This window comes from Chaetodon auriga, chromosome 10 (genome assembly GCF_051107435.1).
Source record: "Chaetodon auriga isolate fChaAug3 chromosome 10, fChaAug3.hap1, whole genome shotgun sequence".
In the NCBI taxonomy this organism is placed as follows: domain Eukaryota; kingdom Metazoa; phylum Chordata; class Actinopteri; order Chaetodontiformes; family Chaetodontidae; genus Chaetodon; species Chaetodon auriga.
This window is the reverse complement of record NC_135083.1, coordinates 27543321-27568286: the sequence shown is the minus strand read 5'-3', so window position 1 is coordinate 27568286 and position 24966 is coordinate 27543321. Positions and strand designations below refer to the sequence as shown.

Here is a 24966-nt window from a genome sequence, read left to right as displayed (position 1 = left end):
TTACGTTTTTTTCCCCAGTCCTGACAGAGGATTGGGCCTTGAACGCAGTTGATATCTGGAGAGTTTGGAGGGTGGCATGATTTCTTTTTTAGTCCTTCAGAAACCTAAAACCTGACAAAATTAAACTTTGTCTTTATCTACTCTCGTGTCAGCAGCAAATGTTGGCACAGATTCACTATTAGGACTGACAACAGATATCAACCCGTGAGGCAAAATGCAGCTATTTTACAATTCAAGTAATGATAGGAGCTCAGTTGTGCTGTTTTGGGTAAGTCTTTACTCCAGCAACTCCAGCCAAACATGCTTTAGATACCACAGCATTTGCCAAACTCATGGTTTATTCAAGGTGCTTGGTAGAATAGAAAAGTGCTAATATAAATGCAGTCCATTTACCATTTAACAATAGAAGTACTGGAATTCCATAATTACCAGCACTGCCATAAGAAATCATTTTGACTTTTTGAATTTCAAAGTAGAATCTGTAATGGTAAAAACCATATTTGCATCAGTATTTTTCTGCAGGGTAGGGCATGGATATGGGTTTGTATGTTTCCATGATCTTTTTAGGAACTTTTTATTCAATTTTCTGTAATATTATTATTATTATTATTTTTAGGGATGTAACAATACCAAAAACCCATGGTACGATAATATCTCAATATAAAAGCCACGATATGATATTAAGATATTAAAAAAAGGAAAGAAAAAACTTGAAAAAAAATGCTGTTTTTTAATAAATGAGTATATACAGCATTTTGTATTCATCATTTTTTACAATGCATTTTTGAAATTGTACATGGTTCAATGATTCATTTGCCAGCATTGACCACCAATCATTGATTTGTGCTCAGCACAACTCTGGCAGTTGAACTGTGGTGAAAAAATGCTGCTACATGCCTCACTTTACCAATCACACGGCCTATGTTCAAACTCGCTTTGTTGCAAGGTCTGGTCTCTCTCACCGCTACATCCATATTTGGGCATTGTCTGTAATGACAGCAGAACTGTGATGATTATTGTTACTCTTCATATCGAGCTTTATGAGTCTACTGTGTCATTCGCTGGTCATAGTGCATAGCGCTATTGTTTGCGTTCATTTTTGTTCAGTGTGTTTTTTCAGTTTTTTTTTAATTCTGTCCTTTAACTGTGCTTTTTGGTAACTGTGTCGCGATATTTGCGTGCAGTTTTACAATGTTTTTGGTGGCCCTGTTACTGTTACTTTTTGCACTCTTCGTAACGGAGGGCCATAGAGAGAGGAGTGGGGGCATTGTCTACACATGCAAGCAGCTGATCGCTTTGTGTAAACCCACGCTGTCATCTGGAGAGAGGATTGTAGTCCTAGATAAGCTGAAGAGGCGACGTCGGGGCTGCAGAGCTGGAGTCCAACGGAGGGTGAAGGCATGGAGATACAGACCGTCCGTTCCGGTGATCATCATGGGTTCCTTGGCAAATAAAATGGATGTTACCGTCAAGGAACGTTTCTGTAGCCCGGACATTGAGCTACTAGCTGTGGGGATGCAGCCTTATTATTTGCCTTGGGAGTTCACGTCTGCCATCGTGATCATTGTTTACATCCCTCCGAAGGCTGACGGGGAAGCAGCGTGTGATGTCATGCACTCCAACGTAGTGGAGCTACAAACACAGCAACCAAATATGTTTGTAGTCATTACTGGGAACTTTAATCACAACTCTTTGGACAGAACTCTGCCAACATTCCACCAATTTATTAGCTGCCCCACCAGAGGCAACGCCACACTGGACGTACTGTATGCTAATGCAGAGTATGCATGCAGTACAGTGTTGTTAACACCTCAGTATGTCTCTATTGTCCAGGGGGAGCTTGTGTCCACGAGGATAGTGAGGGGGTGCACTCAGGAGGCTAATGAGTCACTGCAGGACTGCTATGAGACAACAGACTGGGATGTGTTGTGTGAGTCACATGGGGAGGACATCAGTAGCCTCACAGAGTAGGCTTGTCCCGATCCAATATTGGCATCGGATCGGCCGCCGATATTGGCAAAAAAATGCGTATCGGTATCGGCGCGGCGGCACGGAAAAAAATCTGATCCGTTAAAAAAAAAAAAGTCCGGTCCGGGTTTTTTTTTTTTTTCGCACCGATTCAGATAATCCATTCCAGTTTTTTGCTGTGGTTTCCCTAAAATCCAGTCCGCATTTTCCAGCACACCAGCATTAGCGTCTCCCAGTTTACCTGAGGCATCGCCTACATTTTATGTAAAGTTTATCGGCAAAAATGTCAGCTGTGTGGGATCATTTTACTTTATATGACGACAAAGACGAAGAGGTGGAGTGCAACATATGCCACAGCAAAGTCAAGCGTGGTGGTAAAGCTGTAAGGAGTTTTAATACAACCAATCTAATCAAGCATTTAGCGAAATACCACCATAAACAACATGACGAGTATCTTAAGAAAACCGAAGACAAAAAGAAAGCTACACAGCTAACACTGACAGAAACTTTTGCTAAGCGTGACAAACTGGCACTGAACAGTCCCAAAGCCCAGGGAATAACAAGAGTCATTGCCGAGGAAATCATTCTAGATGACGAGCCATTATCTCTCGTGAGTAAAGTGGGATTTAGACGCACCATTCAACACCTGGAACCAAGGTACAACATGCCCAGCCGTCATTACATCCTTGAGAAAACTATCCCCCAGATTCACAAAGATGTTAGAGATGACATTGCCAAACAAGTAGAGAGTACAAATGCTCTTAGTTTCACAACGGACATGTGGAGCTGTGATCACCGCCCTTTAGCTTTACTAAGTTTAACTGCACACTGGATTGGGCCGGACTTCTCCCCAAAGAGCGCTGTTTTACATGCACGTGAGTTTAGAGGCACACACTCAGCGAATGCCATCACAGACGCCATGGAACATATGCTACGTGCTTGGAAGATTGACAAAAAGAAGGTCCATGTATTTCTGAGAGATAACGCGGCCAATATTAAAAAGGCAATGGATCAGCTTGGAGTGCCCAGCCTGGGATGTTTTACGCACACCTTACAGCTCGTTGTCCAACATGGTCTATTGGCACAGCAAGCTGTAAGTGATGCCATTGCCAACGGGAGAAAAATAGTGACCCACTTCCAAGGCCTACTCTGAACTCGAGGATGTTGAGGACGAGTTGAATATTGAACCGAAGCGTTTGCAACAGGACGTAAAGACCAGATGGAGTAGCACGAAGATGATGATCGACAGCCTGCTGCATTGTAAGTGGGCACTGCAGTCCTATGCATCGGATAGCGCCAGCAATCTGCCAGCCACTTTAACAGGCAACCAATGGTCGCTGCTAGAGAAAACGGCGACGGTCCTTAAACCATTCCAAGAGCTTACAGCCGAGGTCAGTGCAGCTTCCGCCACAGCAGCCGATGTTATCCCCTCTGTCCGTGCGCTGACACGCTTCCTGGACAATGAGAGCGAAGAACACCGAGGGATTCAAACCATGAAGGCCACATTACTCGATGCGGTTCACACACGTTTTGACGAAGTGGAAACTGAGCCCCTCTACGCTGTGGCAACAATGCTAGATCCACGCTACAAAGACGTAGGTAAGTAGTAAGTAAGTGTTTTATAATTGTTGAACATGCTATAAGCTTTAGTACAATATTGAAAATATTTTACTCTAAAGCTGGCATTTATTTTTTGTCAGTATTTTAGTTGGCCTAGCATATTGGCTTTTTTAGATATAAGGTATATAATGTTTTTTTTTTTCTTCAGTTATCTGATTGATGAGGACATTAATGTCACTGTTGATCATTTGCTGATCATTTGTGATCTATTTTGTGTGTTACTTGTTGTCATTGATCATTAATATGTGGAGACTGGCTGGAACCATATAAAATAATAGATACATCTTTATTACATTTTATCCAAATATTAAGGTTCTTCACTAATGCTACCAACCTGGATCAGGCAAAGGAGGCACTAAAGGTAGAGGTGATGAAAATGGAACAAGAACTGAAGACCATGCACTCTGGAGAAGGTGTTGCTGAGGCTGAGACAGTAATGCGAACACCAGGAATGGAGGCTGGAAGCTCCACCAGCAGCCTGAGCAGCTACTTTGACGAGATACTGGAGGAGAGCTGCAGAGCAGGTCCGTCTGAGCAGCAGATCACCCAAGGGGCACTGTTTCAGTTGGAGAGCTACCTCAGTGAGCCTCCAATTGGGCGTAAGAACAATCCTTTTCACTACTGGAGAGACAATCAGGCTCGACTACCCTCCCTGGCAGCAACAGCAGCCAAGTTCCTCAGTGCTCCTTGCACCAGTGTTGAGAGTGAGAGGCTTTTTAGCGCAGTCTCACTCATCATTGATGAACACAGGAGCAGGCTGACACCTGAGCATCTTGAAATGCTTGTCTTTGTAAAAAAGAATTTCCCCACCATGCTCGGACTGCAGTCAGGGCAAACAGTTGAAGGGAGTGTGTAGATAGAGATGGAGCAAAAAGTGTGGAGGAGATTGGGGAGTAGAAGGCATTTTTGTTTTTAAATAGTTAACGATATTATTTGCACTGATTTTTAAAGTCTTGGTTTACACCTGCTCAAGAGCAGAGTACTGATGCTGAGTTAATAGACTATTTTACACACAGGTTATTTGTGTGTTTTGCTTTTTTTTTCCATACAGTTTACAGTCTGATTTGCACTTTTACTGACCACTGATGCCATCCTTGTTTGTTATTTTTAATGTTGTCTATTTTCTGTTTATCCCTGAATAAACAGGTCAGTTTCTTGTTACCAACCATTGTGTATTCAAACTCACTTAAGTCAGCTGGCTAGTTGTTATCAAGAGTACTTTTTCAATATGAGTCTAATAACTAAGTAAGAAGGCTAAATAACTTTAAACTTTAATACATGCTCGGTCGGATAGGCCGGTATCGGTATCGGCCACCAGTATCGGTATCGGCTCGGAAGTGCAAATACAATATCGGTATCGGATCGGAAGTGCAAAAAGCTGGATCGGGACATCCCTATCACAGAGTACATCAAATTCTGTGAACAGACCATACTGCCAACCCGGACTGTACGCTGCTTTCACAACAACAAGCCCTGATCACTAGTGACCTGAAAAGTCTGTTAAATACGAAGAACCAAGCCTTCAGGTTGGGGGACACAAAAGAGCTGAGGAGTGTTCAGCACGAGCTGAGGAAGAAGCTGAGACAGAGCAGAGATGCCCACAGGAGGAAGCTGGAGGCCAAACTCCAGCAGAATAGAGTGAAGGATGCGTCAGGAGTGACAAGAATGAAGGGGATCATGAGACTCAAGGCAAAAGACAGACCAGCAGCTGGCAGCCTCGAGAAGGGCCAATAAGCTAAACCCCTTTTTTCAACAGGTTTAGCTCATAGCCAGGAGTGGCCCTGCATTCAGCCTCCCCCTCACACCTCACCACTGTCCACAATCTGAGACCATGGATAGTAGTACAGGAGCGCCACAGGGAACTGTTTTGTCTTCTTTTCTCTTCACCTTGTACACCTCAGACTTCCAGTACAACTGCCACCTACAGAAGTCTTCGGACGACTTGACGGTGGTGGGTAGGATGGACGAGGGGAGGAATACAGAGCAGTGGTGGACGATTTTGTGAAATGGTCTGGTAGAAATCACCTGCTGCTTAATGTGGCCAAGACCAAGGAGGTGGTGATTGATTTCAGAAGGAACAGGATGACCACACAACCACTGTGTATTCAGCCATCACACTGTACAATAGTAATTTAAACGATTAATCTCTTAACAACTTCACAAACCCCAATATTCAGTGTTTATATATTATTTGCGCTACTGCAGTGTTGCACAATACTGTTTATTGTTAACATTTATTTATCATTTGCAGCTTGCACATATTTTTTCTGGGGCATACTTTATAGCTCTGACTCTCTCTCTCTCGTTAAGAACTGATGTTAATATTTGTTATTCACTTAGCTGTATTTTATATATTTTACATAGTTATATTTTCAGAATTGCTGCTAATCTATGCTTATATATTTAGTTGTATTTTAAGAATTGCTGCTATTCTATGTTTATATACTTATTTGTATTTTTTATGAACACTCTTTTCTCGTTTTATTCTATGTGTAGAATTTCCCAAATTGGGATCAATAAAGTTGAGTCTAAGTCTAATAACATGAGCTGTGACTGTAATGTAGCTCTGAGTAGTAAAGTCCATCCATCTGTGATTATAAGATCCTGATCATTGTAGTTAGCTTCAGCCTTCCAGGATGTGTCTTGGTTAGTTTGCGTCATTGTCAAGCAGAGCGTATACAAACTTTTCAGTGCTTGGACTGCTGATGGAGGAAACCCATACTGGTACAGTCATTGAGGTGCTAGGCAGCTCTTTGGTCTCCACACTGAGAGATATTGTTATTGCTGCTTCATCTGTGCCATTCTGGTTTGGGACTGTTATGTTGTTTTAGTGTAGCTGTCGTCATGAAGAGGCATAGGATGTCTTCCTTTACAGCTGTCACATGAGTGTCAGTGGTGACAATCTTTTGCATTGTGGCCTGGTTTTAGGCAGCAGTAGGAGAGTGTCTTTTCCTTAACATATTTTCGTCATTCATCCAGGTATTTCCTTTTGAACTCTGGGCAGTGATGCTGGAGATGGTTACTGTGTCCCTGACAGCGTGCGTGACAGCTTTAAGCATATTTTTAATTGCCTTTGAGTTTTCGTCTCTGTACTGTCTGTGTAAGGAGAACACTGAACCTGGCCTTCTTTTCTTCAGAAAATGTTTGTCTGAGTTAGCCTCTTATTCCCTCACTCATCTCCCACAAAAATAGCACAGCTTCCCAACAGAGGCTGGTCAGGAGTCGAGGCAACAAAATCGTAATTGTGGATGATATTGATGCTGAACTGACAAGAAGACTGTTGACATGTGGCACGTTTTGACTTGTGTTTCGAGAGTAATTTAGTTTTAATGTAGAGTTTTTGCTGAAATGTGAGCAATTATTAATATATGGTATTTCTTAAAGGGAGTAAGATGTGGTATTTTCACCAGAGAGTGCAGGGAGCTTCCGTTGAGACTGTGTCTCTAGTTTTTAATATTTTTTGTCACCACACCAGAAACACAAGGTACCTGCTAAAGTCTGGTAAGGTTGTCAGTCTGTGGTTGGTTATTGGTTTAATTAGTGGTTTACAGTCTAATAATGTGTGTTTGTATTGTTAAATGACGGTATCTAATCAGGCTAATTATCAGCTAATTGTACTCAGTTTCTGAATGCATTAATCAGCGATGATCATCCTTTGTACCGTATTTTCCGGACTATAAGTCGTACCAGTCAAAAAATGCGTCTTGAAGAGGAAAAACATATGTAAGTCGCACTGGACTATAAGTCGCATTTATTTAGAAATTTATTTCACAAAATCCAAGACCAAGAACAGACATTTAATCTGGAAAGGCAAGTTATTCAACTACACAAGAGCACAGAGAACAACAGGCTGAATAGGTGTCCGGTATGTTAACGTAACCCATTAGCAGTTATTCAGTTACACAATAGCATAAAGAACATACCTGGGAGGCTGAATATATTAGGCAGAAAAACCAGCATAGACCAGCATAGCAGAAAAACCAGCACAGACCAGCATAGCAGGTCACCAGCAAAAACCAGCATTTGTTGTGTTTTGATGCTGGTCTATGCTGGTCTATGCTGGTCTATGCTGGTTTATGCTGGTTTATGCTGGTCTATGCTGGTGACCAGCATGGGATGGGATATGGCACAGGATGGGATACCAGTATACTAGAACCACATACAAACCAGAGTAGCTAAATTAGTGAAGGTAATGAAGAAGGGAAGAATTGGCGACACAGCTTCCACGTCAGAGAGGAGAGGTGTGCGTATTACAATCAACATCAGACATTCCTCAAGCCAGACGGTGACGGGGAATAGCTCACCAAAAAATTTAATTCAGTCATTATCGACTCACCCTCATGCTGTTGAATAGGCCTACTCCGGAGTAGTTTGTTATTCCTCAAAGTGCAGCAAGAGACTTGTGAAGGCCAGCAGTATGGAGGAGTACTATTTTGTTTTTGTGTAGTTTGATGGATCATTTTGTCGGTTGCCACTGACTCTCTGCGGAACTAAAGCCCAATAGTTCATAGACTATATGCTGGTCCACTAGCATCAGTAGCAACACCATGCTGGTCCACCAGCTTCATTAGCAGGACCATGCTGGTCCACCAGCATCACCAGCATCACCATGCTGATCCACCAGCATAAACCAGCACCAAACCAGCATAGACCAGCATAATTTCCATGCTGGTCTATGCTGGTTTTTCTAGCAGAGTAGGCTAAATTAACATAACAAGCCAGCGAGTCCAACAAGCAAGTTACCGGTAAGCAAGTTCACCAAGCTCCTGATCTCATTCTGCATCACTGAATCCATTGAATTCTTCATCCTCAGTGTCGCTTCTGAACAATTCCGCCAACTCCGGAGGAAGATGAAGCATCGTCTTCTTCCGCGCGGCTGTCGTCAAACTCGGCATTCAGCATTCAGTTAATTTTTTCAGTGGTACAGGAGCAGCATATAGTTGTCACAAGCCTAGAGCGCCCTCTCGTGGCTGTAGACGGTAATGTTTACTCCTTGGTTCATGTCAGTCAGTATGAATTAACATTTAAAAACATGTTAAATTATATATATTTTGATATGTACGTGGCACCTGACTATAAGTTGCAGGTCCAGCCAAACTATGAAAAAAAGTGCGACTTATAGTCTGGAAAATACCTAGTTGGGGTTAACATTGAACAATAAGCAAGAAAACATCACTTTGGTAGAATCTGCGTCCAAAAAATGAAACCAGTGTACATGTCTGACTGTTTGTTCCAGAAGGTGAACGGTGTTCTGGAGAGTCCCACAGGTACCGGTAAAACCCTGTGCCTTCTGTGTGCTACCCTGGCGTGGAGAGAGCACTGCAAGGACACCATTTCAGCCCGCAAGATAGCAGAGAGGCTGGGCAGTGAGGAGATGCTCCCAACCACACCTCTGTCATCCTGGGGAATGGCAGCTACAGATGGTGACACACCAAGTATGTTCATGTCAGACCTGACAGCTCAGTGTAGTTTGAATTGTTTCAATGGCTGTCTTCTTCAGCACCTAGTACACATGTGAACACCACAGCTAGTTTGGAAATGCTCAGCTCATGCATCACCTGACAGTGTACAGCTTGGTTGGTCATGTAGGCAGTCATAGGAAGATGTATTGTCTCCATGGATTTCTTGCTGGTTGATGGTGAAATAACCATACTATTTTACTATTCGGGTGGCACGGTGGGACAGCAGGTAATGCGCATGCCTCACAGCAAGAAGGTTGCTGGTTCGATCCCCGGGTCGAACCCCAGGGCCTTTCTGTGTGAAGTTTGCATGTTCTTCCCGTGCATGCGTGGGTTCTCTCCGGGCACTCCGGCTTCCTTCCACAGACCAAAAACATGCTCATTAGGTTAACTGGTGACTCTAAAAATTGTCCTTAGGTGTGAGTGTGAGCGTGTGTCTATATGTTGCCCTGCAATCGACAGGCGACCGGTTCAGTGTGTACCCCGCTTCTCGCCCGTTGACGGTTGGGATAGGCTCCAGCTCACCCGCAACCCCAAAAGGGATAGTCAGTGTAGAGAATGAATGAATGAATTTTACTATTCTTGTCTTTAGCTAGATAACTTATGAAAGACTTTGCATTAGCCGGATGAAGGAAAACCTTCAAAGGGCTTGAAGCAAAAGTTCGGTAATGAGAAAAAAAAAAAAAATGTTATAATGAGTTTTAATCAGTTTTGCAACGACTTCACTTGTAAAAACAAATACAATACAAAATAGTATTTTCCTTGATGGCATATCATTCACAACTTTCAGCATAACACACGGTTACCTAACCAAAAGGGAATGAATTCCTCCTAGCATTATTACCAAATATTTTGTGTTGAGCACTGAGTGCTTGTAGAGGTGTGAAAGCATTTTTATGGATTTTCCCTTTTTTTTTAGGAATTGTTTTGTAACATTATTATAGGCAGATAAAAATAACATGGATTTTGTAAGTAAAAATATTAAACAATAATTGGCTAATTGTGCCTTAATCAGTTAAATTACTTTTATTTGAAAGTCCAGTCCCCACAGCGTGCTTGAAAAAGCTCTGGTCCTTGGACAGTTGAGCATGCCTGCTGTGTTATGACTAGGTCTGATTTACATTGATATGGAGGCAATCAACAGGGTTCTCAGTCAGTGCGGGTGGTGTCACAATGAACTTGCATGAATGACCATAGACCGTGTCCAGCTGGGCACCCAATTTGACTTGCACATTGCTACCAAAGTTGGCTGGCTGCGGTAGATCAGGAATTATCAAAAATAGATGAGTCTGCTCCATCTGATTCCACTGCAGCTTCAGGGTACATGCCTATGGCAGTCGGCGTGAGTTGTGGCAGGGAATCTAGAGAAAATTAAAAGGTTTCTTCACAAGCTGTGGATTGGGACTGGTCTCTGACAGGGAGTTGTACAGCTCTTACAAAGAATTGCCATAATTGCAAATTATTACTCTATATTCCAACATGTATTGAAAGAATAGGTGTTAGTGTTCAAGTCACTGTTGGTATGCCAGCAGATTTATACTTATTGTCCTACCTACTGGGTCCGTAATAGTAATAGTTCACACCTCAGTGAAGCTTCCACTGTTTTTAATGCTTTCTTCTCTCCTCTCTGGGGAAGCAAATAGTCAATTTTAATGAATCCTGTTAATCCCACCAGTCCTCTGTTGTAAATCTCTCTGTCATGATAGAAGCTGGTCTTTTCCAGGGAGTGGATGACTCCTCCGCAATGTTTAACAAACCTCAATAAACAAAGAAGAAGAAGAATCGGGGGAGACATTCCCCTTTATTGTCACACATCATGCAGACGCTGCACACGAAGGTGAAATTTGTCCTCCGCATTTCACCCATCCTGGTCGTCCTTCCTCCGTAGCAGACCAGGAGCGGTGGGCAGCCAGACCGGCGCCTGGGGACCCAGCTTTTGTCACCATTGGTCAGGTGGTAATCTTCTTGCATGTTTTTAGTGGGGGTATATTTAACGGAGGATACCCCAGGTGAACACGGGGAGAACATGCAAACTCCACACAGAAAGGCCCTTTTTTTTTCCTGGAGCAGCAGGCACCGAAGGCATAGTGGAGGACACACCCCCGGTGCCCGCAGCGAGAATCAAACCTGGGACCTTCTTGCTGTGAGGCGACAGTATTGCCACCGTGCCACTGTGCCACCAAACCAACAAACTAAATGCCCCCACCGTGACTGCCTCAATGGTGTGCCAATGATGCTAAGGTGTTTCCACTATACCCAACACCAACGGTATAATGCATTCCAGTAGAACACTTGAAACTATAGCCTCTCTCAGACTTGCACCATAACTTATCTTATGCCTGAATAGCACAAGTCACAAGAACAATATTATCAAGTTAGAGTTTGTATTCATAAGACAAGTGTAAGGCTAAACGTACAAAATAGTGGCTCCTAACTAGCTGAGTTAGAAGACATTAATGAGTACCACATCAGTCCTAATTTCAGGACTCCTACATTAGTCATGGAGAAGCCTCTGTTCCCAGTCTCTCTCTCTTTTTTTTGTGGCTATTACCTTCAATAGGTCTATGTCAAAGCCTGGATTTCCGGCACTTGTGGGATATGTTGGAGAGCTTATTTGACAGACATTTCACAGGTTTGATCATTTAAAAATCACAAAGATGACCACACAGTTTGAAGCTCAGAATGTCTGTCCCACGTGACTGTCAGTACAAGCATAGTAAGGGACAGTCTTAAAAGTGCAATACAATCAATAGCTTTTTATTTTTCGACATAGAACTCTAAAATCAGTGGCATTATACACAGTGACAGCACTTAAACATTTTGCATCCATAAGTTTGTAAATATATTTAAAAACAGCAAAATATTGGCAAGATACTGAACCCCAAATTGCTCCCAATGTGTGAATGGATAAAAGCTCATAATGAGAGGGTGGCCTAGCCACCATCTTATGAATGTATGTATGAAGGGGTGAATGCAGACTTGTGTTATAAAAGCACTTTGAGTGGTCATCAGAGGAGAATAGTGCTATATAAATACAGTCCATTTACGATATTTTCTTAATTATGAAGATTTCACGCTTGAACATCGTGTCACAACTTTCACAGCTGTTAGTTTGTGAAAAGGCCCTTAGGAAACCCATTAACATCATTATCAGTGATCTATTGTGTAAAATATGCCCTTTTCAAGATTCTAATTTCAAGAGTTTGCTCATTTCTCAATATATGAACATCAAACGACTTCTCATGCTTTGTGTGAGAACCCTGAAAAATATGGGGCCGATCCACTGTGAGTTAGTGAGGCAGTGACATAAATTGTCAATGAAATGTTTGTGTGAGTCCCTACCTCAGTCCCAGTGAAAATAAAATATAGGTAATATTTTGGTACAATGCTGATTTATTTTATGTAAACTGGTACATACAATGCACAACATGAGTAATCAAAAATGAGTAACAAAATATGTACAAAAATACTTAGAGGGAAAATGCACAGCACACCAAATAGGTTACCCTGCTGTGCTTAGGACAAAAAACCTGCTGATCAGAAGGGCTCCTTATGAGGTCATGGGTCCCACAATCAGAACATTCTATTTTATTATTTGGCTTTTATAAGTTGTCCATAATAATGTGCAAACTTAACATCACAAGAAATACAAATATTGAGCAAGCTATTGAAATTACGACTGTGAAATGTATGCACTGGTAATTGTATTAAATGATTTGGCTTTTTTTTTTTTTTTGGCTTTACTTTGTTATTTGTTTTTACAAACTTAGGATTGCAGTATGAAGTATGAAGTGGAGGTCCAAGACATCTGAAGAGTAAATTGATGTTAATATATACATATAAATGAGCAAGCTGTTGAAATTACAGCATTGAATAGCATATTGATGCATATATGCATGAATGCATATTTTAGGCAATACATCACTAACAATAATGTTAACGGATTTCCGATGGGCTTTTTCACCAACTGCTGTGAAAGTGTGAGAGGATGTCAAGACATATGAGAGGTGATTTGATTTGAAGATATTCATAAGTGAGCAAGCTATTGAAATTCCAACCTTGAAAACTGCATTTTTAGACAGTAAGTCACTGATTATGATGTTGAGGAATTTCCTAATGGCAACAAAGCCTGGCAGGCAACAAGCTCCTCTTCTGAAATACTCACAGCGGGGTTTGAAGCAGTCTGGAGGACTGGAAAACCGTGATCGCTAACAGCTGTGCCTAATGGAATCCTGGAGTAACTGCTTGTTGTCAGTATATTTTATAAATGAGCAAGCTATTGAAATAAAAATAGATAACCATATTTTGTATCATTGTTTTTACAAACTTATTGATGTAAAATGTTTAAGGGTTATCCATCTGTATAATGTCAATGGCTTGAGATTTCTATGCTGAAAAACAAAAAACTTATTGAAAATTGAAATGGATCATATTGCACTTTTATGACAGTCCCTAACTACACCTGCACTGACAATTGCGTGGGGTAGACATTCCATTTTTTGCACTCCGAACAGCATGGTCATATTTGGTGATTCCGAGTTGATCAAAACTGTGAACACATTTTGGAATATCAAATAATAAATTAACTTCACCCTGATAGAAAACCTTCTGGTTGAATCAGTAAATATATTAGACATAGAGATAGAAAATACACATACATATTCAGACCTGTCAACCCTCCTGTTTTTCCAAGGATTCTGCCACATTTTACCCTTCTCTCCCACTGTCCTTCTGTTAAAGTATTTTTACGTAAATTTCCCCTATTTTTAAGCTTTCCCCTCCAGTACAGCAGGTGGCAGTATGTAGTTATGTGGAGAATGTGCTGTAACGTCTACTAACAAGAAGTCAAACGGCACCTGCCAGAAGAAGAAGGCAACAAAGAGGAAGAAGGAGGAGGAGGAGACATGGAGGAGTAGGCGAGGGATGGAGTACCTGTCAAAAGACTAAACAGCTGTGAAATTATCTGACCAGATGGGAGGAGGCATGCCTGTACTTCAGAAAGGGCAATGTCAGTCATTCATACTGTTGTTAAATATGCCACATGGATATTAGTGTATCACATGGAGGGAATAGTGACAGATCTGACTAAGTATGCCCAAGAGGCATAAACATATGCTCCACCAATGACTGCATTTAAACTGTCATTTATACTGCCATCCATTTTCGTAATTGCCGTCTTTTTAGGATTCACTGTGTATACCCTTGTCTAAATATAAGGGGTATGTGGACTGTGGTAAGAGCAGTGGGATGGCTGGAGATGGGATGCAGGAAAATTTTTCTTCTTTTTAAATCCCAATATTGACAGGCATGCCTTTATTTCGGTGTATTGTTCCTTCAGACCATTGTGGCTAGCACTCCCTCTCTCCATTTTCAATTTTGGATACCCGGCCATGCACATTACATATAGCATGTGAGCAAATAGGAATTGCCCCAAATTAAGAATTTGTTATTCTATGTTTGTGCACTGTAAGACATTATAAAGTAGGCCGCTGATTTCTCCAATAAATGATGAAATTGATGATAAAATTTCTCACTTAATTCACTATAAGAAATGGGTCAAGTGTATCTTAAACTCATGATGGTCATTACTTTAGACTTTAATACTGTAAACAGATTGATGAAATAGTGTATGTGTTACATCATCCCAAGTCACTGTTGGATGCTATACCAAATCATAGATTATGTGTAAAGATCAATGAAGAGACTGCTTCATGGGATTCCAGTTAAATTGAAAATCCTTTATGAACCTAATGGACTAATATCACAGGGCCAGAACTGGTCATTTAGCCACTGACACAACTACATCTCTTCGCTGTTGTGCTTCATGTAACTGTACAAAATGTAATCATTGTATTTTCTTCTTGTCTTCCAGCCAACTATACAGATGTTCCAAAGATCATATATGCATCCAGGACACACTCTCAGCTTGCACAGGTCATCAGTGAGTTAAAGAACACTTCATACAGGTAAACTACGCTATTTATAAACCATACGGGATATTAGATATATTCTTGGCTTATGTATGGTCATGTGTATAGTCAACAGGATTAAGTATATTTCAGACTAAGTTTTGCTTTTGATGATTTGCTGATCCTTAACCAACATGAAAATGTTTGAAATTGACTGAAACGCAGTACCTTTTTTTCAGATGTACAATGCAGTTCAGCTGAGTTCAGAGTTTTAGGCCATTTTTGTTAAACCCTGATATCAGTGTAACCCCAATGTCTTGTTTCAGGCCAAAAGTGTGTGTGCTGGGATCAAGAGAGCAGTTGTGTATCAACCAGGAAGTGATCCGTCAGGAGAGCAACCACGTCAAGGTAAGCAAATATCAACATTAGTTTGTCATAAGACTCCAAGTAAGTTTCCAGTGAATTGTAACTGCTGACGCACAAAATCGATATTGGGTGAGTAAGTGTTGCAATTTCTCTTTGAAGAAGCAGCAAGTCAGACGCAAAACATTGTAGCTCTAGTAGAGATGAAAAGGTGGTAATGACCTATGCTGTACAGATCTGAAACTATTCCACACTGTTGATTAGATGGTATCAACTCTTTTTCAGGTCCATATGTGCAGAGGAAAAGTTTCCACTAGGTCATGTGTCTTCTATAATAACTTTGAAGGTAATGGTTTAACACCTGGAAGAACCACATACAGTAGAGGTCTGAAAAGGCAGCACATGACAGCACAAATGAGTTGAAAACTACATGTGCTATTTTAACACCAATATCAGTACCACAGTAAGATTATTGGGTCATTTCTGAAAGAACACAACTGGTGTTCTTCCAGCAGTGGAGTTAAAGTGTCATCTGGTAATGACATAACATCTGTTTGTTAAATGCTACTTGAATCTCTTTGTATGGCCTTTTCTTCTTTAGAGAAGAACACTGACAGAGACTTGGTGAATTCTATCCTTGACGTGGAAGATTTGGTCAAATTTGGCAACAAACAAAGGTGGGATTGATGTATTCATGATCACTTACTTGTCTATTTAACTAACCAGTCACTGTCCTAATTCATTGGAATACCAATGGAACAGCTGGTGCATGGTGTTTGTCCCATAGTTTTGTGCATAGTGTTGGGCTGCAGCTATAAATTATTTTATAAATTATTATTTATTGTGATGTTGTCTTGTTGGCTCCATCGAGCCAGGACCTTCAGCATGCACTGGGGCAGTTCGCAGCCGAGTGTGAAGCAGCTGGGATGAGAGTCAGCACCTCCAAGTCCGAGGCCATGGTTCTCGACCGGAAAAAGGTGGCTTGCTCCCTCCGGGTCGGAGGAGAGATCCTGCCTCAAGTGGAGGAGTTTGAGTATCTTGGGATCTTGTTCACGAGTGAGGGAAGAATGGAGCGTGAGATTGACAGGCGGATCAGTGCAGCGGCAGCAGTAATGCGGTCGCTGTATCGGTCTGTCGTGGTGAAGAAGGAGCTGAGCCGAAAGGCGAAGCTCTCGATTTACCGGTCAGTCTACGTTCCTACCCTCACCTATGGTCATTAACTTTGGGTCATGACCGAAAGAACAGGGTCCCGGATACAAGCGGCTGAAATGAGTTTCCTTCACAGGGTGGCGGGGCGCTCCCTTAGAGATGGTGATGGTGAGGGTGAGGAGCTCTGTCACCCAGGAGGAGCTCAGAGTAGAGCCGCTGCTCCTCCACATCGAGAGGAGTCAGCTGAGGTGGCTCGGGCATCTCTACCGGATGCCCCCTGGACGCCTCCCTAGCGAGGTGTTCCAGGCATGCCCCACTGGGAGGAGGCCCCGGGGAAGACCCAGGACACGCTGGAGTGACTATGTCGCTCGGCTGGCCTGGGAATACCTCGGGGTCCCCCCGGATGAGCTGGCGGAACTGTCCAGGGAGAGGGAAGTTTGGGCGTCCCTGCTTAGACTGCTGCCTCCACGACCCGGTCTCGCATAAAGCGGGTGGAAATGGATGGATGGATGGATTATTTAGTGTTTGAATTATAGAATGTCAGGAAACACTGAAAGTATCACAATTTCGATAGCCCGACTTGACTTCTTAAAACAACTTGTTGAATCCAACAAATACATCAAAATTGTACTATCAAATGAGATCAAGAAAACCAGCAGATTCTATCCCATCCTATGATATCTGGCATTTTTCACAAGAAAAAAAAGACCTATAACCCTGTAATTGAGTATCATAATAGTTGCTTATTAATTTTATGTTAATTAACATAAATTAATTTGTTCTAGTTCTAGTGGAGTGGCAACAAGAAAGCTCATTACTTCATTAAGTCCCAGATCGGGGGTTTCTGTTATGTGGTCCACGTTTTTTAACTATTTTACCAACAATAGGTTATTTCTATCAAACATTGTTTTGGAAACTATACTGAAGATAAACTGAGTACCAATTTACAACATGGATTTAGGCCTAGTTTCAAAGCCAAACACAACACCTGTGTGACATAAAATGAACAGAAAAAAAAAAAAAATCATTGTTCACAATTTTTTGTATGAGAGTTATTTGTCAACTAAGATTTCATGATTATGACAGCCCTAGTGTCAGCGCACATGCTGGCTGCTCAAAGTGCAGAAACTGCAAAGATATATTGGCAGTAATTTGAAACGTGAAGTTTTGTCTTATTTTTACACTGTGAAATGTTGGGTGGAATACAAATCTTTGTCAAAGTTTTGTAATAGCCAAATTAAGGGATCCTAATCCAGAAATTAAAATCAACCCATATGTTGTCATTGGATTTTGCAAACTCTCACAAATATCGATATTGATATCATCAGTCAAACTATATAAATTTCACAAACTACATTTTAAAGACATAATCATTCTGGCTGGAAGGAAGGAAGAATAAAAGTATTTGAAAAGTGACAGAAATGCCCTTTTAACCTGAAGGGGCGATAACTGAAGTTTACAAGCTTTAGTTATGAGCGCATGTAACTAGTAACAAAATGCTGTCAATACAGAGAGAAAATGTGTGCATTTGTATAAAGGCCTATCCAGGTAGGTACAAGCTTTGCAAACTAGACTTTATTAATGCTCTAGTTTCCTTTTGAAATCAAACTAGTCTTGAAGTGCCATAGCAATTATGTAATCAACTGTGGAGCCAGCAAAATGACGCAATGATGAAGCAAGAATCAATGTAGCAGTTACTTATTTTACCCAAGTAACCACCTAGCAATACCCCATCAGCCTCCCCAAATACATTTCTAGCCCACTAACAAATACCTAGCAAGCAGGCACAACACCCCAACTGTGGTCACAACCTAAGTATTGTTGCAATCACTTGGCAAACCTGAACACCTCAGCAACTACTCAAACACCCTAGCAACCCCCTACCACCCCAGAAACCTGTTGTAATTTGTGGTCGTGATCCCAGCCCTGTCTTTCTTTCTGTGTTTGTGTTGGGTGGAGCTCAGCTCCTCCATCATACATACAGAGGACAGCACAGCAGAGAGGCCATGGACGAGAGGATAAACCCAGGTGAAGAGAAAGATATTATTCCAATTAATAACAACTATGCCTCTTATCGCACATGCAGTAAAACCATTTTACTGTTTTGTCTACAGTCCTTTATTCACTGTTGCTATGATTTAGCCATAGAGTGCTCATGCATAGAGTGCTCATGCATAGACTGCTCATGCAATTTGGAGAGACGTGGCTATTTAGCCACGTCTCTCAAAATTGAGGAAACTCTTGTAGACTTTCTGGCTGAGGCAGCAGCCCTTCCTCCCTTCACCAGCCTCATACCTGCCAGGCAGTGAGTCCATAACAGCTGTAAGAGAGAGGACGGAGAACAGGATGAATGAGTGATGGTGACTAATTTCTTCATTCTGTTTAGACTTCACTCTGTATTTTAATGTCAGTAATCTTATATATTGTATTTTAGCGACTTTGCTAAACATTGCTGATGTTGCAGGACAAACAATGCTGTTATTTCATCCTTTGTGCAGCATCTCTGTTGTTAAGGACAAGTTAAATTGAATAATCCCAGTCTTAATTTTTGCATGCAGTGTGCACATTTCACTTCAAGGTTGAACATTTTTCTGCAGGGTCTGTCCTTACTACCTCTCCCGTTCCTTGAAACAGCAAGCAGATGTAATTTTTATGCCATACAACTATTTGCTGGATCCAAAGGTGAGCTCACTCACAGAGGTTGTTCATTTTCTGCTTTGGTACTTTAAAGTAACTAAATGTTATGAAAAAACGCAAAGATTCAGATGACATCTTTGTTCACCTTCTTTTGTGAAATAAGACACAAACATTTCAATTGTGCATGGTATGCTGTCCACTGCTGGTAATAATGACAAATTCTTGTTAAATCACATCTGACAGTGTTAAAGCTAAAGCTGGATATATGTTTATCCACTTCTGTGGCAGGAATTGATTTAATGCTCAGTGTAGGATTTTATAAATTGCATTAACACTTTAGTGTCATCATTACATATCCAAATAAATGCTTGTACTCTGTTCTCTCCCTTTGTTCTATAGAGCCGCAGGGCACACAACATTGAGCTAAATGGAGCTGTGGTCATCTTTGATGAAGCTCACAATGTGGTAAGACCTTGTTTTGGACATATTTACTCTCACTCTTCACTGAAGATTGCGTGGGATTCATTAAACAGTCAGCATTAATTATGTTAAATATATATGTGTGTATATATATATGACAGTCATGATGTTGCACTTGATTGTTCATACAAGCCCTCACACACCTGCTAAGAACTGACACGCTGGGAATTGTCCATTTTGCACAAGTTTATGCCAGCGACTTTTATAGTCTAATGCACATTAACTGCAGTGGAGGTGCAAACCATAAAAATCTAATGATGCTGTGTTTCATTTTACCGAAACCCTAGAATGATGTTTCTGTTATCTGCAGGAGAAGACATGTGAAGAATCAACATCATTTGACCTGACTCCCTATGATGTGGCTTCAGCCATTAATGCTGTGGACAGGCTGCTGGTGGAGCAGGCTAAAAATGTCAGCCGTGGAGACTCTGTCACTGAAGACTTCAATGTAGACTCCCTCAACTCTGGTCAGAATGCTATTTGTGTCAGTCATTGAGGTTACACACATGGGGAAAGGAATTAAAGCATTGAATTTATTATAGTATTTGATCGACACAAAATTGAAACCATATCTGAATGTTACATTGCTGTCCAACCAGTATTTCAGGTGGTAGTATTGTTTTGTTTCAGGTTGGAAAATGGAAATAACCACCATCGCTAAGATCAAACGTAAGTATTCTTAAAGATATAAAGAAGTTAAATAAGCCTCATTTTAGTATCTCATGAACTTGTTTCAGCCATTCACCAATGCTCTGTCGGATTTTTACAACCTGCTTTTATAGAGATACTGCTGGATCTGGAGGCTGCCATCGATTCCTATGATGTTCCAAATGACAGAGGAATCACAAAACCTGGAATGTGTGTGAGAGTGTGGTATTCAGTGTATTCAATCTGGCCTTGCTCCAGAACAAATGTTTTCATCTACCGGTTAGATTGCATGACATCTGGTATCAACTTCCACAAAACCCTTTCCAGTCCATCTTGACACCACTTCCCAGGTGTGATATACCTCACACAGTTACACGTTAATTTATATGACATGTCATTTGACCTGCATTAGTCTCATTATTTCCAGTGTCTGGTGTGAGCATAGTATGTGGTACCATGCAGTGATGGAGGACACTCTTTATCACCTTATTGATTCCAATTTGGGAAATTCTTTTGTTGCGGCAGCAGGTTAAACAAACACATAAAATATATATAATAAAGAAGAATAAGGATGAGACTAAAGCAAAGAGAAAAGAATGTTCTGAAATATAACTAAATACAGAAACATAGCAACAGCAATTCTTAAAAATGTAACTAAATATAACTAGGTATATAATTATAGAATTGTTATATTATAATAATATAATTTATAATATGTCTCATGGTATATAATTCGGATTATATAATATATATTACAATACAACTAAGTATATACTGCAATATTGCAGTAGTACAAATATGAACTGTTGGAGTTTGTGAGGTTGATGGAGATGAACTCTTTAAGTTGCTGTTGTACAGTGTGATGGCTCATGGCAGGAATGATTTCCTGAAGCAGTCCTTGTGACAGCGAAGGTGGAGCAGTCTGTTGGAGAAGGAGCTCTGCTTCCTGTCCAGGAGGTGGTGAAGAGGATCTTGAGGGTTATCCATGATGGAAACCAGTCTTTCCAGTGTTCTCCTTTCCACCACCTCCTCAAAGGTGTCTAATTTGCAGCCAATAACGGAGCCGGCCTTCCTGACCAGTTTGTTCAGTCTGTTGCAGCTCCAATGCTACTCCCCCACCACACTACAGCGAAGAAGAGTGCGCTGGGAACAACAGACTGGTAGCAAATCTCTAACGTCTTGCTGCACACATTGAATGATCTGAACCTCCTTAGGAAATAGAGTCTGCTCATCCCCTTCTTGTAGACAGCGTTGATGTTGGTTTTCCAGTTCTGTCTGTTGTCAAGGTGCATGCCGAGGTGGGACCCTCTCTGAGATTTTCATCTTCTGGAACAGTTTCAGAAAGACCATACTCTGGTGAGCTCACTTGATGACATTAGATCAGGTCGCTGGTAATCGTCAAAACTTTACAGACTCTGCCACCTTTAGCTGATGGAAGGCTGGCTGGAATGGAATTGCTGTCATTGGTGCACAGGGAGAACAAATATGGTGGGAGGACACAACATTGTGGAACTCCGATATTGGTGATGAAGGGGGCAGACGGGGGCTTCCAGGCTGCACCTGTTGCTTCATGTTGGTTAGTAAGTCCCTAATCCACTTGCAGATGGGGTAGGGTACCTGCAGCTGTGGCACCTTGGTGTGCAGACGGTCAGGGAGGATAGTAGGCTGAACTTAAGTCCTGGGACAGAGCTCTGACATAGGTGCTGGATTTGTCCACATGCTGAAGTATGTGATGGAGGCTGAGGTTGGCAGCATCATCCACAGAGTGGTTGGCTCTTTAGGCAAACTATGAAGAGTCCACAGAGGGGTCAGTGACTGGTTTGAGGAAGGGCAGGATGAGTCTTTCACTTCATCACAACACAAATGTCAGAGCAATAGGTGTGTAGTCATTCAGGCTATGTGTGTAGACAGCTACAGGATTGTTGGTGCTTGAATCACAGTCCAGCCTGCGTTTGTATTCCTCTTTGGCTGATTTGATGGCCTTCTTGAGGTTCTGTCTAGCCAGCCAGAATGTATGCATGTCACCCTGCCTGAATGCCTATTCCTTGTGGCACCTGAGTTCTCTGAGGTGTTTATTTTAACCAGGGCTTATGGTAATTGTACCTTTCAATGGTAGACCCACTCACAGAAATTAATGTACTAGCATACAGTGTTTATAAATGTGTTGTTGTCCTCAGGGCCTCTCAGACTCCCAGTCAGTGTGCTGTATGCAGTCCCTAAGCTTGTCAGTTGCTGCTGAAGTCCATTACCATAATGTAGTCCCAGATGGTGTAGTCCTCTTCAGTTACTGTCTGTATGTCTGGACCATCTGTATAATGCAGTGATGTGAGTGTACAAGGCGTGTTCAGGGAATGAAGCAGTATACATTTTTTAGTAAAAGTGGTCCATTGTGTAACCGTCATTTTGTGGCTCTGCAATTTATGTGAGAGACTACATGAGTATGTGTATCCATCTCGTCTGACGTAGCTTGAGCTATTTTCACCTAGGTAGTCAACATGGTAGAGCATGCATCCAACATGCTGTCTGTTTTCTTGTCTTGTCGTAAGTATTTTACACATTCAAAGATAAGATAAAATCACCAAAGCACTATGCCTGTTGAATTAATCAAATGGTAAACACCACCAAAAGTCTATTTGAATTCCAGGTTGTTGTTGTATTTAAAAGTTCAAGGGGGATTCTGTAGGCACTGTCTTCTTTTTGACTTCTAAGGGAAAGTTGGTTGATAGTTATGTTATGTCCATCTTTTTCTCTGCCTGTCAAAGCTTCATCTATGAGCTGTTGGAGAGAGCCCACCTGACCTACAGCAGTAAGACGGCAGTCCATGAAGCTCTGGAGCAGATCAGTGGATACATAGCAGGACGTCAGTATGCTTTGATTTCTTCATATTTTTGTTCACACAACATGTCACTTGTTTTAGTATCTGTTACATTTCAGCTTCCATCATACTCACATCTATGTTGTGGTAGGAAGTAGGATCTTTAGGTAAAACAGCTGTATTATGCTTTAGTCCTGATTAAGGATGCCCTGATCAGTCACCCGCCGGTTGATATTGCCACACTGACTGCCTGTGCACACCGCAAGAAGAGGGGTAGAGAGACAACACTGTGTATTTCGGCTGTCCTTCAAAACTTACTGTAGGCGACTTCTTCCTTGGAAGTTCTTTGTAATGCTCAGTTGATTAAATGGACTAAGAAAAAGCATGTTGTTGACAGAAACCAACAAGATTGTACATGTAGTGCTGCCAGAGCACAACTGAATGATGCTCTACCACTTTTTTTTTTCTCTCCAACTGAGGAAATAGAATATTCGCTGTCTTTATAATCCCGCTGAAATTCTTGTTTGTTGTTCTGAGGCTTGCACTGACAGTCTTGACCTTTGTGATGGCTAATTCCTGTCTCCAAAGAGTCTATTCACAGACACATTGCCAATGGATGTAAAGTTGCCAGCTGAGTTTGGTAAGGAGAGTCATTCACAATAGGCCATGGAGCAGTTAAATCCCAGCTGGCTGGTTTAACCTCACCCCAGGCAAGACCATTTTTGTCACACAAATGCATTTCAGTTCTACTCAAGTGGGTCTGCCCTGCACGACCATCTTTTATGGAGCACACGTGTTCCCATTGTTCTTAAGATCTGGAAGCTTATAGCTCCATTATCTTCCGTGCTCTATAAAGATGCTGAACCACTCCAGGTCTATTTGGGCATTCTGTCATTGGAGCAAGAAATAGGCCTTCCAATCCAGATACAGTGAGGAAAATAAGTATTGAATGTGTCAACATTTTTGTCATTAAACATATTTCTAATGGGGCTATTGAAATTAATTTTTCACCAGATGTCAGTAACAACCCAAGCAATCCACAAATACAAAGAAATCAAAACAAATAAGTCCGTAAATTAAGTTATGTGAAATAAAGTGGAATGACACAGGCAAAAAGTATTAAAAGTAAGAAAATAAGAGCTCTCGCAAGACCTTCACTACCTCATTGTTGCGAAACATAGTGATGGCATTGGTTATAGACGAATTTCTAAACTTCTGAATGTTCCAGTGATCACCGTTGGGGCCATTATCCAGAAGTGGAAAGAACATCATTTCACCTTAAATCAGCCATGACGAAGTGCTCTTTGCAAGATTTCTAACAGAGGAGTCAAAAGAATAATCCAAAGAGTTGTCCAAGAGCCTCCTCCTTCCTGGAGGATGTGTGACAGGCAGAAATGCCAAGCAGGAATTTCCACCTACCTGTATGTTTACTTATGGACTTATTTGTTTTGATTTCTTTGTATTTGTGGATTACTTGGGTTGTTACTGACATCTGATGAAAAATTCTTTTCAATAACCCCATTAGAAATATGTTTAATGACAAAAATGTTGACGCGTTCAATACTTATTTTCCCCTCTGTACTTCCTCCTGGACATCAACAAGAGTTCTCAGAGTCAGCTGCACCAGAATCATCATGTGCATTGTCCTTGTGCAAGGAAACAAATGCTTTAATACATTAAAAGCTTCCACAGCTTCAAACTTACAAGCTGCTGTGACCAATTACTTTTAACCCTTTTTGAGGCATGTATTTTAGCTTCTTTGATTCTATTCTCAAATTGTTTTGAGATCCTTTTCCTCAAGGACCTCAGAGAAACATGATTAAAGCTCCTGCCTTAGAAAGCCTTCTGTGCCATGTAGGCAACAATTGTATGACAGGCAGCATCGCCATATTTTTCATGCAGAATTTTTGCTGGACCT

General features: G+C 41.4%; 1 protein-coding gene across 2 annotated transcripts in view; it reads left to right on the top strand.

The window, feature by feature from the left end:
- rtel1 (regulator of telomere elongation helicase 1) overlaps positions 1 to 24966 on the top strand; it is a 52115-nt gene that overhangs the window by 3985 nt on the left and 23164 nt on the right. The window contains exons 2-12 of one of the 2 annotated variants that reach the window (XM_076740587.1): positions 8825 to 9023; positions 14920 to 15013; positions 15283 to 15364; positions 15605 to 15665; positions 15921 to 15996; positions 19066 to 19150; positions 19505 to 19570; positions 19896 to 20052; positions 20216 to 20254; positions 20368 to 20443; positions 22996 to 23093. In XM_076740587.1, coding sequence (XP_076596702.1) covers positions 8825 to 9023; positions 14920 to 15013; positions 15283 to 15364; positions 15605 to 15665; positions 15921 to 15996; positions 19066 to 19150; positions 19505 to 19570; positions 19896 to 20052; positions 20216 to 20254; positions 20368 to 20443; positions 22996 to 23093 — 1033 coding nt within the window. The remainder of the gene's footprint in view (positions 1 to 8824; positions 9024 to 14919; positions 15014 to 15282; positions 15365 to 15604; positions 15666 to 15920; positions 15997 to 19065; positions 19151 to 19504; positions 19571 to 19895; positions 20053 to 20215; positions 20255 to 20367; positions 20444 to 22995; positions 23094 to 24966) is intronic. The other variant, XM_076740588.1, reaches the window with a different exon arrangement.